The following is a 13,077-nucleotide window of genomic DNA, read 5'->3' as shown; positions in this document are numbered from 1 at the left end:
AGCATGAAGGTCTTGCTGTCATGCGATTTGTATGTATTGTGTATTGTTCAGCTCGGCTACTCTGTTGACTAGCCAGCTATGTATTATATTGTATTTTCCTTATTGGGTCTGTGGCCCCGTTCCTATTGGATTAGGGGTCCACTGCCAAGATATTGCACGGAGGCCGCACAAGTGCTTGATTTCCCGCGCCAGACATTGTGCAAGTAGATTCGGCCTCGCTCCTAGCTGCACTAGTAGAGCAGCCGGCCTTGCTCTTGTAAGCGGAGGGCGTAAGAGTTGACCTCTGTAGCCCCACTTTGTATATGCTGATTGCAGACAGTCCCTGGTAGAGCGTGACCATGGTCCTCGCTCCTGGATGGCTCAGGTGTGGCCCTACGGGGCCCCTAAGGTTACTGTCTGGAGTTGTGTTGCCGAGGTCCCCTAGCGTTGCACCTCAGGGCAGGCTCCCTTATCAGCTCACTGCGCTCGAAGTAGGCCTCCATAAAGTCGTGCTGGCCTCCTGGGATTATAAGACCATCTGTAGCCAGATGAGATCTACCCAGGAGACCAGCCGGATAGAAGATTTCCCTCCCGAAACCTGACGGTTTATCTGGGCTAACGCTACGCACGTTTGCCTCACGAATACACAGAAAGATGTCTCCTGGATGGCTGTGAGTCGGTGTCTCCCCACCCGAGTGTTCATGCACAGAAGGGGCATAGCTCCTTATGACACCTGCCCCTATAAGGGTTGCCTGGGGAAGGAGACGGAGGCTCATATCTTTAGGGATTGCCCCTCCGCCTGCAGGGTCTGGCTCCTGTTTTTCCCGTTCCTCCGCAGGTTTGCCGTTCCTGTGCGGACGACCGCCCAGCGGATCCTTTATGGCCCTGCCAAAGGAATAACTTCTCCCTCCCTGAGGTGCTGGTGGCGTGTCGTCTGCGCAGTGAAGCAGGCCCTGTGGGAGGGACGGAACATCTGCCTTTTTAATAAGCAGGAGCTGGACCCGATTGTCACCACGCGGAGGGGCATGGTACTCATTCGTGAGTATGTCAATCTGGAGGTCCATCAGAGGGGCAAGGAGGAAGCCTACAAGATCTGGCACATAAAAGATCTGGGGGAGCTTAGGATCCCTTGATGGGACCCACCTCCGGGGACGACCATCTCCCCCTGCTGGAGCCCGAGCCAAGATCTTTTAATTATTTTATGAAAGATTATATTTTAAAATGAATTTTAAAAATGGATTTTAATTGTTTTTAAAGATTTAGTTGTTTTTAAAAACACTAGTTTGATTGGTTTTTTGGGTTGTTTTTGTTATATTTCTTTGTCAAATGCATTGGCAGTTTGTTTTTAATTTTAAATGAATTGGACTGTTTTGGTTTGTTTTTTATTTTTCTTGTTTTATTTTATTTTTTTGATTTGTCTGATTCATTTTCAGTTATTTTCAATGTATTTGACATTTTTTGTTGGTTAGCAGGTTTGCTTTTAGCACATTTGTTTTTCCTTTTATGCACATGTTCAGTTATTTTGAATTTAATCACTTTGAGATTTTAAATTTTTTTAAGTGATTTTAGTAATTGATTAAAAAAAAATTTAATCACAAGAATTAAAATTTTGAATGTTTTTATCTGTAAAATGTAAACTACGTTCACTTAATAAACAGTATTATCAGCTCACTGCCTCCTCCCTTGCGACGGTTTTGTTATACAGTAATCCCTCCCCCTTGGGGGTTGCGTATGCAACCCCGGTTATCTGAAAAAGGAAGCACTGCCCAAGGGTTCAAGGTTGCGCGGGAGTCCTGGCTCCCAGCAAAAGAGGACGAACCTGTGGTGACATCATGTTTTATAGAACAAGAAGTGGGAAGGGACCTGTTCTGAGTGACGAGTGCAGGGGCCAATTGCAGCTTTGATAGAGTGACGTTTCGATCGAGTTCCCACGGAAGTGCACAGAAACCCCTCCCCCTTGGGCAGTGCTTCCTTTTTCAGATAACCGGGGTTGCATACACAACCTATCGTTTGTAAAAGTTTAAATTACTTAATTGAACCCTTACTTGAAGTAATCTGATTACATTTGACTCTTTAAATTGTGTAAAGTTGGTTCCTTAATAAGATAATTTCCTTATACAATTTTATACTTAACTTAAAACCCCTACTGTTAAAAATAATTAAAAGGCTCTGATTTAGGGAAATATTAGTTCAATTAAGCATTCAATTAAGTATTTGAGAACTCAGTTGGAACAAAAAACAGCAGGTAGGTGGTACTCCAGGACCAGGGTTTGGATCCACTGCTCAAGAGCAGGCCACTGGCTTACCTTAGTAGTAATGAAAATGTAAAGTACTTTCACTTCATGAAGATATTGTACCCACTTTACTGTATTACAGTATTAATATAAGCAAATTAATAATATTTTGTAACCTATTTGTATACAAAATCCAATATGGATAAAAAATTTAGATTTAAGAATATACATATTTAAATTATTTGAATCTGTGACTTTAAACATGTTTCAATAAGTAACATTCATACGTTTTAAGTATTTACACATTTTTTGTATATATTAAGTAAGCATATTTATTAGCCAGTGATGGACTGGCATCCTGGGTGTATCCCTGACTTGTGCTGTGTCTGCAATGTTAGGGTCTTGCTTCCCATTACCCTGTATTGAATGAATGAATGAATGGATATTTATCGTCTCTAAAAAGTATTTGTTGTGCTAAAAAGCAGAATGTATTAAGAAATCTACACCATTTAAGAATAGTTATTTCTGCGTTGGAGTTAGTTTTTTTGCTGAACTATACATACAATCTGTGAAAACTGTTAAGTAATTGTGATAATTGTATTTCAGAGAAAGCATCCCACAAACTATGGCAGTCATCTTTCAAAGGGTTCTTCAAGCAAAAGGCATTCTGATCCAAGGACCATCTGAAAATGAGAAACCTTTCCACCTTGAGCAGCATTGAAGACAGACCACTGAAACAAACAAAGCTTCAAACGTCAATCAGATCATCTGCAGAAGAAAATAAATGCACTTGTGTTCAACTTCATTATTGAATATGTAAAGGCTATCACGGTCACAAGGACCCCAGGGCACGGGAACAGGGAACCCAAGTGCAGTGCTCTTAGATGAGGTTGATTAAGGGCTAGGCAAAGATTAGTCGAGGTCACAGGCATGGGTCAGGATCATGTGGACTTGGTGCTAGGAGACTAAGGCTTGGCGTTGCAGGCAGGGCTGACAACACTTCGCCCCGAGTGAGGGCAGAGAGGGGTTTAAGAAAGGAACAAGAAAACAGGTTGGGAGGTGCAGGGTGAATGGGAACAGAGAGAGAGAACAAGAGTGCACATGGTGTTGAGGAATGTTAATGGGATGATTGGAAGGATGAAAACATGGAGAGAGAGTGAGTGAGAGAGAGAGTGAGAGTGAGAGAAAAGGCAGGGAAACAGTGGCCTCTAGCGGTGATAGAGGGTATGGGCTTGGGAACCATGACACAGGCCTTTTCAGTGTTAGACCAGCCTGCCTTCCGTAAGCTCATTGAGGGACTTCAGCCTGGTAGAACTCTGATGTGCCGCAAAACTGATGGAAAGGATTGAAAGGGCATTCCAGTCCATTAAACAAATCCTAACTACAAACCTGAAGAACATCCAAGCACTGTGCACCACAGCAGACATCTGGATATCTCATAATAGAAGCTTCCTTGGGATGACCTGCCATTGGATTGAAGAAAGCACCCTGCAGTGATAATCGGCAGCCCTGGCATGTGCTAGATTACGAGGTAGGCACACATATGATGTGATTGCCACGAAGCTAAATGAAATTCATGCAGCATGCAATATTCAAAATAAAGTAAAATGTACAGTAACAGACAGTGGGAGCAACTTTGTGAAGGCGTTCAGGGAGTTTACTCAAAATAAAGAAAATGACGAAATAGATGAGTATGGAAGTGACTCAACATTTGAAGATATGAATGAAATTCTTGATATTGAAATTCAGGAACTTAATTCCCTGCTCTCTCCACACCAACGATGTGCTGCTCACACACTCAGCCTTATTGCTTCCAAGGATATTGACCCAGCAATGTCTCGTGGATTAACACACACATTGTACAGAAATGCAATGGCAAAATGCAGTGCTATATGGAATAAAGCTCACAGATCCCCATTGACTGCAGAAGCTGTAAAAGACATTGCTAACATGAAACTCAAAGTTCCATGTGTAACAAGGTGGAATTCTGAATATCGCGCTGTTCAGAAGATCATATCCTTAACAGAATCACAGTTGCTGGAAGTTTGCGAATACCTGGGTGTAGCAAGATTGCAGGCCCTTGAACTGACATTCCTGAAAGAGTACGCAGAAGTGCTTCAGCCTAGTCTCTCAACCTTTTTCAGGGAGAGAAGTCACGTTTTCTTGGCTATGTAATACCAACACTTCTCAGCGTGAAGACTAAGCTGTCTGAAAAGAAACCTCATGTGCGCTTCTCTACACATCTTATTGATGCAATCCTCAAGGTACAATCGTGATGTATGTCCTTTGCCACTAGGTGATGATTGGCTTGAAAACTAAAACGAGTTGGGTCATTAGTTGGGATTTGGGTGGGTCGAGGACCAGCATGCACGCAGCCTGGCGGGAACTGGGATTGATACACCTGGTTGGAAATAAAATATTAGGTTGGAAGCTGTGATAGGTAAAATAGTATGTTGTTAGTTTTGTAATGTATATGTAATGTTTAGTTCTGGTATATTTGGAAGAACAGTTCATCTGTTTAATTTGGTTCTCTGTGAATGTAATTCAGTTAAAGTAACTTGTATAAAAATACAAAAAATATAGTATAGTTCTGATGCATTTGAAAAGTACAACTTCATTTCAGAAAGAACAATGTTTTAATTTAGCTCCTCTGGTTTATCTGAAGACATTTAACAGATAAGATTGTAATGGTTCTAAATTATCTGGAATGACAACCTCATTTCAGGAAGAAAACTTTTTTTTATAGAAGATCTCTGAACAATTTATCCAGCAAAATGTATAATGTCAAAACTTAATTACCATTTAAATTCTTTGAACTGTGGATACAAATAAACAATGTGTAGTATATTTTGTTTTACTTCTTGAACTCAGCTGGTTTTGTTTTTTAATAAAGAAAAAAAAAAGTATTCCAAAAGTAATCTAAAAGTATTCTGAATACGTTACTGACTTGGAGTAATGTATTGGATTAGGTTACAGATTATTTTCAAAACAAGGTAATTGGTATTCTGTAATGGAATACTTTTTAAAAGTAACCCACCCAACCCTGTCCAAAAACATAAAATAAAAATTTGAAACAAGAAGGTGTATGCCGAAATCATATCATCATTGGCATCAATGTGAATAGACTGAAACCAGGTGTTATGATGAATCCTGCACCCTCTGGGTATTGTGCATCCTCTAGCAATCACCTTGATTTCTCACATTCGCAGACCGCTCTAGATTGATTTGGCGGGTATACTGAAATATTTTGCACCCCATCACCCGTCTCAAGGGGGATGCCAAATATTTCCATGTGTTCATGAATGTGCATTCATTGTGGATTGAAGGAGTACACAGTTGTGGGAACATTACAGTTCTAAGGCAGACATGGGAATGCAACATCGTAACATTAATACAATGTGCATATCACCAGTGTAACGTTACGTGGCGGGGCTGTATTTTGATAAGAGCATTTTAGCTCTGAGCTGAAGCACTGATCTAAAGAAGACTTCTCCCCCCCAAAGTTATCAGATTTCCTTAACTCATCAGCTGGGAACTGGTTTACATCAAAAGTGACAGTCTTGGGTGGATGGCACCGAGAATAGGCCAAATAGTTTGGAATCCTCCTGTGAGATGTCTGGGGAAGGGGGCCTGTAGGTAATAAAAACTCTTTGAAATGGACGAGAGCCGAAATCCCGACATAGAGCTACGAACCCGGGCCAACCGGCATTTCCAAAAGATGGCATGGATTAACATCAGTCATAAATCAAGCCCCCCTCCAATAGGACACTGGGGGCTGAAACCGAAATCCAATCTCAATAACTCAGGAACCAATCACCTATTGATCTGACAGACTATAAAGAACAGCGCACAGTCTCTTTCTCGCTCTCTCTCACCTGAACCAGAAACTCACTGCCACAGCTCAACCTGTAGCTCTGTTGCCCGAACCGGAACCAGAAACCAACCAAGTCTTTGCCGGCAACAGAAGAGTTAAACTGGGAGAAGGAGATTGAGCCGTACGAAGAATTCTTTTAAAGGACTTTATTAAATAAAGAACTTTACAGACTGCGCATGCCCGCCTGTGCCCACCTGATCAGTGGAGTTTTACAGCTGGACTAAGTCAACTGTATACGAAAGTGTCAGTCATTTAAATAGCTGTTTGAGTCTTAAGAAACTTGACCCTTGGAACCAAACAGGGCCCTGCTTTCCTCAAAGACTTTGTCTTCAAATAAGTATGGTGAGAGACCCTGCTTGCCAAGAAGATTTTGTGCACAACCTTGGAGCCTTCAAACCAGTGGAAAATCTGTTTGGAAAAGACTCTACATTCGCGAAACCCCAACTTCTAAGTGCATCGACTGAGTGGAAGTTCTTGAACAAAGCCGAACCGGACTGCCTTTGTTCCAAACCACACAGACCTCGTGCCGTGTGCTGTTATCTGAGCCCGAAGCCAGAGAGGCCTCTCTGCGACGAAGTTCAGATAAGTTTAACAGTTTGGAGTTTGTGATTCATGACATTTGAGAAATCAATTAGAAATGTTAATCTGTGATTCATAACTCTAGAATGTGTAATATCATTTAGTTTTCTTAAATATAAATGTGTGTTGCATTAAACTGTTTTGTTGATAATTTTAGAAATAAAATCTGTCAACGCCAAGAAATATCTTCTCATTCCTGTTTAACTGTTTAGTCTGAAATTGACACAAGTTAATAGACACCAGATTTTAGGTGGCCCTGCCTATCCTTAATCATTGAATAATAATCAGTTAAGGGAAATTGTGGTAACAAGTAATGATAGGATCTTTCTCGGCACCTAAACGTAAATGAGACTGATATATATATAACGAGAAGTTACCTGACATAAATACTAACCTGCGTAGTTATTTAATGTCTGACTAACAATACTAATGAGAGACTCACCTTCGTCTTACTAACCGGTATTGTAGTCAATGTGTTTATAACCTTTTTTGTTTAACGATTTGTGTGTTATCATATGCAATCCCATGGTCTTTGGTCACGGAAGTGATTTGTCTTTGATTTGTTGATCTAGAGTTGAATTTTAATTAGTTTTTCCCTTTTGTATAATTAGTGTAGTGCTACATTTAGTCTTTGTTTTTGAATAAATTTGACAATTTATATCCTTGGAATTGGTGTCAATTATTACAGAAATTGAGTTCAGGATTCGTGATAAGGTGATACTATAAATTCACTTCTTTAATTGAAATTTATAAGTGTACCTTACGCTACAGGTGCATGCAGCTTTGTGCTAACTTTTTAACATTTTATTTTCAGGCAAACGATAATGATCGGAAACCTCTAGTTTGGGGAAAGAATTTGTGCAGGCTATTTAGGAGAAGGATGACAAATACCTTCAATTTCTACAGCAGGAAATGCAGGCTGACTGAGAACCCAAAGAAAGATAGTTTAATATGGACAGACAGCAGAGGAAATGCGATGCTGCAATTTCTGCTTCCCTGAATAAAGACTTGATTTCCGTTCTTGGTTCAATTGGCGCAGGCGTTGTTAGAAAAAACACTGCAGAACCCATTTCACTGGACTAAATATTTTAGATTTTGTTTTGTATGTGGTTGTCTTACCTTGTTATATGTGGTATATAGTTGTATTGCACTTTGAAGATATTGTGTATTGTTTATAATTCTATTGCACTTTAAAGTTTGTTTTACATATAGCTTTATTGCACTTTGTATTTAAAAAAATGTAATAAAGTTTGTGTTCCCCAAAGAAGAAACAAAAAATAAAGATGGTAGTAATGTATAACAAATGTATTGTATTGTAATGTATTTGTTAAAATACCAGAAGCATTGTCTCTTACCCAAATAAACAAACTCCAAAAAGCACAAATACCCTGAGCCCCATCAATCTTTCATCCTGGACACTTCAGGCAACATGGGGCCTGGGCTGTGCTGTCACAGGAAGAGGTGGTGGGAGAGAGGGTGGTGGCCTACTTCTGCAGTGCCTTTAGCTGGGCAGAGCAAAACTACTGTGTGACACGGCAGGAGATCCTAGCTGTGGTGCAGTGCATCCTCCATTACCACCCCTTCCCCGAACTGCACCAGCTTCAGACTCTGGATGGACCACACCTCGCGGACCTGACTTCTCAACTTCAAGAATTGAGATGGCTGGAGATCCTGCAGGGCTACGACTTCACCATCGAGCACAGGACAGGGAGGTGGCAGTGTAGCACTATCTCCTGGTGTTCAGAGAGGTGCTGCTCCCACTATTTGCATAATAGGACAAAAGCATTGTGGGAGCACCCCACCCTCACCCCGCAAGGACAGGGGGTGTCACCTTCTGCTGTAATCTCCACTCTCCCCCTTCTCCCTTGACTCAACTTCTCTCAACTTCTCATGGACATCTGCTAAATCTCCTATTAACCGATCTTCCTTTTCTTCATTCTCACCTCTCTCTTACTCTGAACTCTCCTATCTGTTAAGGAGACCATTGTGGAGACGGTGGAGTTCACTCTGGGGAAGTCCACCGGGCCTGCTTCAGCCACACAATGGCTTCTGGCATAGACCTGTTGCTGGACAGTCCCAGGTGGCTCTCAGCTTGTCCAAGAGGTCCGGTAGCAGTGGGAGGGCCCATGTAGGCTGCTGCAGCCGGTGCTCCCTCTCAAAGCTGGAGCTTGGGGAGGTGGGGTCAGAGGGCCAGGGGACCTGCAAGCAGTCCTCGACCCTCTGGCTCTCACAGCTCAAAATCCCCGTTCCTGACTCACAGGAGGAGGAGGAGTGTTGTCACTCAAAGGAGTGGGGGGGGCAAGGCCGGTTCCCCCTCCATGAGCTCCGCCTCCAACTTCATAATAGGCGTAATAGATGGTCCTCCTCCCAGATTACCTGTCTGCGGCCCTCGTCTGTAGTCAGGGCAGAGATGCTCCCCTCAGAGCAGAGTCCAGCGGCACGTGGGCCAGCGGGGGAGACTCAAGTTATGCCATATCCGAGGGAAGGTAGTTTTGAGGATTTTAATGTCAAGGAGATGCATTGTATGATTTTTTAAGGTTTGGGAGGAAAACCGTGCAGCTGTGTCAACTGAAACTCTTGAGTGTGTTATGAATGTTATGACTCATGAGATCGAACACATTTCATGTCTGCCTAGCAACTAGATCTGTAATATGTTTGTAATATCTGTATGTACCTGCCCCGGAACTCTTGGCAATCAGACTTCTGACATGTATAAAAGTGTGTGTTGTTGCAAAAATAAACTGAAGACAAACGATCTGGCATTGTGTCGGTGACTTTACTTCCCGGGCTCGTAGTGCACTGAAGGGTTCCTATTGTTGCTGTGATAAACTTGGGAAGCCATCCACATGTACCTGAAGGGTTTTGACTGGCAGTCAAGTTGTACCTTAACAATAATATATACACATCTCATCAGTGTTACATTTTATTTGTCTTAAAAAGCACACTGTGCTAAACAAGCTCATGATATTGCTACATTTTACATATTCATGTATCTTTGTTTGGTACTGTATGAAGTATTGCATGAACCCAATACAAATCATTATAATAAGAAAAAGACATGATTCAATATGCAGAGTTTATAGTCTACAGCCATTTCTTTCTACACATGGATTTGGCTTGATCAAGACTAATCATACCACTTTAGATTAAAAATATCTCTGTGACATTGTCATATGATTGGCATGCTTGCCAGGCTGACTATTGGCCTTCATGGAGGAAGGAATAAGTTGTATTGCAACTAGAACATTTTACTCTCAGGTAGACTTGTAACTTGTCAAGTCAAGTCTACTAAGAAAACCTGTTCATGATCTTTAGGGTGGTTTCTGGTTCGTCAATGATCTGCATTGTTCAGTCTCTTTTGGAAATCCCAGTATTTCAACAACATGCTTTAATTTAGATATGTGGTAATCAGAACAAATGACCTACCATACAAGAAAGACAAGAAGAAAAGTAAGTTTAGTCACCCCTTACAAAAAAAACATACTTAGAAAGGAGAGGCCAAAGGGATTGAAGAAAGCAATAACAGGTAGGTGGGAGATGTTATAGACTACCAAAACCGATGTACATAGTTCCTGTCAGTCTAAGACCAATGTATTCAAAGCTAGTATATTAATTAAGTGCAATAAACAATACATGTATTTGTTTTAAATAACATGCATTCAAATGTGTGAATCATGTATTATTTGTTAATTCTAAAACATTTTGTCTCCCACGTGTTTGGTGTTATTACAGCCTACTTTTGAGTGAAGAAAGAAACAAGCATTTAGCATTTAAATATTTTATAAATCGAAATATTCATGAATGTAGAGTAGAAGCTTTAATTATTTCTTAAATCTGGAAAAAACATAAGATTTAAATCTGTGAAACAATAACGGTAGGAAAAGTTGAGTTTGACATTTGTCAGCTCATACAACAATCCCCTGCAATTTCACCCTAACTCTAGAATTGGCAAATTACAGCTACAGCTAGTTTGCTCGCTAGTGGGCCTGATAGAACACAGCTGGAGCGCCCACGAACACCCGTTCAGAAACCGGTTCGGTACTGAGAGTAGAGAGACTGGGGATCGGCAGCGGTGGATGGAACAGGAAGCAGGGAAATCCCAACCAAGTAAATCCCACTAACTGCTGACGGAACCCATGATACGGATGAAGGGGAAAGGCTTTTCTGCTCTGGAGCTCCGCAGTGCCGCCGTGTGTGGACTGGAAACAGTCCGGAGTAGCACCGGGTGGATGGATTGTAACTGTGCGCTCTGAACGGACGGAGCGAGAGAAGCAGCACGTAGAATTCTAATGCAAATTCTGTTTTGTGTCGGTTGCTGCTGGGCTTTTATTGAGTTTTTGGAGCGGGGTTAATTAAATAGCTTTTAGAGATGTGTTAGGATTTTAGAGTAGGTGTTTAGTTTATTTTCTGTGATTTATATTATACTTTATTTAGTTTTAATCATCAGCGATTTCGCTGTTAGATATAGACATGTCTTTGTGACATATTGTAGGCTGTGAACATGTGAACAGAATAAATCAAATTGATTGTGTCTCATCAGTCCGTCTTGGGGTCCCGAGCTCAAAGAGCCTGTACAGCGAGCTGTGCTTCTTGGGTCGCTATCCATATATATATGTATTTTATGTGTGTTTGTAATGATTGGCGGACGTCCTATTCAATTGTGTCGTAATTAATAGCGTGTGAAAATGTGAACGGTGTTAATTAGTTGTCTATAAATAACGTGAGAGCGCTCTGTTTGCGAGAGCAGAGTTACAGGTTAAGGTGCGGGTACAGTTTAGTGGGATTTATATTGCATAGACGTGGTTATTTGACAGTTTTGTCTCGTGTGGTATTGTGATTTGCACCTTGTGGTGTTATATTTGATGTTTGCACTATATTGGTTGTTAGTAATATTATTCCCCCCATCGAAACATACCTGTGCGTGCATTGTGTATTTTATCGAACCTGTGCTACAATGAGTGTACAATTGTATCTTTCTATGATCTCTATGTAAAGTATTTTTCTTGGCTGACTCGATTTTATTCTTCCATGGTATTTAGTAACCAGACCATACAGGTATAAATAGGTGGTGGCAGCAACAATATAACAATATAGCAACAATATATATATATATATATATGATAATACACACACACTAGGAAAACAACATTGGAATGTTCGTGATACGGTTTTAAAATACTAAGTAGTTCAACAGTTTGCCATTTTCTTCACATCTTTGAAAACGTCTTAAGCGATAAGTGTTGCATTTACTTTAATACCTTTATATGTTCAGATATTTTATTGTAACAACAATATTTTATAGTTGGCTAAATACTTGAAAGCTAATATTTCGACACCATAGTTTCACTATCATTTTATCATTTTATTAATGAATGGAAACAATGTTTTATTTATTATTGTTATTTGGAGGGATGGGGAATAAAATCAGAACTTACAGAGTTCAATGATGGTGGCTTCCATCCGGTTAATTCTCCCCAAAATATCGGTGTCCTTCCCATTTAGATGTGCTTCTTTCAGCTCAGTTTCATGTTTTACCCGTGTTTTTGATGTGATCAAAAGGACACACGCTACACTGACTAATAGTATTAAATAACAGAGTCTATACAACCACACCACTCTCATATTTTCCTTCAAGTAAATCTTCTCCCGTTTAAGACTAATTTCCCACTGCAGGTCCACATGCAAATTATTCTAGGTTGCTCTAGACAGAAAATAACAGCTGTGATATTGCTGAATGCAGTAACCTTCCCCTAAAGTGTTTCAGATTTGCATAAAGTAATTACAATAACCCACACCCTCAAAGTTGAAACTAGCCAAGAAACCAACACAAACTTAAACATTAGCCAAAATCACCAAGCAGGGTGATGTACCAGTATAAAAAGGCACAACATTAAAACAGTCTAGAATAATAATACAAAATCCTAAATCCTAAATTTAAAAATGGTTTGCCTAAAAAGAGAGGAGACATAGAAACGAATTGCTATACAAGAGTCTTGATCTGCGCTGGGAGAAACCCAAGAAGTGACCCGATGCTTTCTTTGAGAGGAACTGTAGTTATTTGTTGAAAGCGGTCGAAACTTACGTTTCACTGAATCGTGCAGCTAAAGTAACCGGATTGAATGAGACATTGAGCTTTAAAAAAATATATTAATAGAAAAGTATTGAAGCAACGCCACGAAAAAAAAATGCGCCCATTTTCTTCTTCTTTTTTTGGTCTATTTGCTATCTCGTAATTATTACATTGTATCTTGTTATTATGACTTAGTATCTCATAGTTATGACTTAGTATCTAATAATTACGAAACTGTGAAAAATGTCCGTAGTTTTGAAGGTTAATTAACTGTAACAATAATCAGTGTTCACAACTGTAAGTTAACATTTAACAGAATTTCCGTAAATTCTGACGGTTAA

At 40.4% G+C, this 13,077-nt stretch overlaps 1 protein-coding gene across 3 annotated transcripts in view; it reads right to left on the bottom strand.

The window, feature by feature from the left end:
* LOC136722694 (probable polypeptide N-acetylgalactosaminyltransferase 8) overlaps positions 1 to 12,659 on the bottom strand; it is a 51,834-nt gene extending 39,175 nt beyond the window's left edge. For 2 of the 3 annotated variants that reach the window (XM_066697450.1, XM_066697449.1), the window contains exon 1: positions 12,102 to 12,657. In XM_066697450.1, the coding sequence (XP_066553547.1) occupies positions 12,102 to 12,288 (187 nt within the window). In that variant the 5' untranslated portion in view covers positions 12,289 to 12,657. Of the gene's footprint in view, positions 1 to 12,101 lie in introns of all 3 variants that reach the window. The other variant, XM_066697451.1, reaches the window with a different exon arrangement.
* Positions 12,660 to 13,077: the final 418 nt, after the last annotated feature.

The sequence above is a fragment of the Amia ocellicauda genome, unplaced genomic scaffold, assembly GCF_036373705.1.
Source record: "Amia ocellicauda isolate fAmiCal2 unplaced genomic scaffold, fAmiCal2.hap1 HAP1_SCAFFOLD_144, whole genome shotgun sequence".
NCBI lineage: Eukaryota > Metazoa > Chordata > Actinopteri > Amiiformes > Amiidae > Amia > Amia ocellicauda.
Note: the sequence above shows the minus strand (reverse complement) of the source record. Positions and strands in the feature narration are given on the sequence as shown.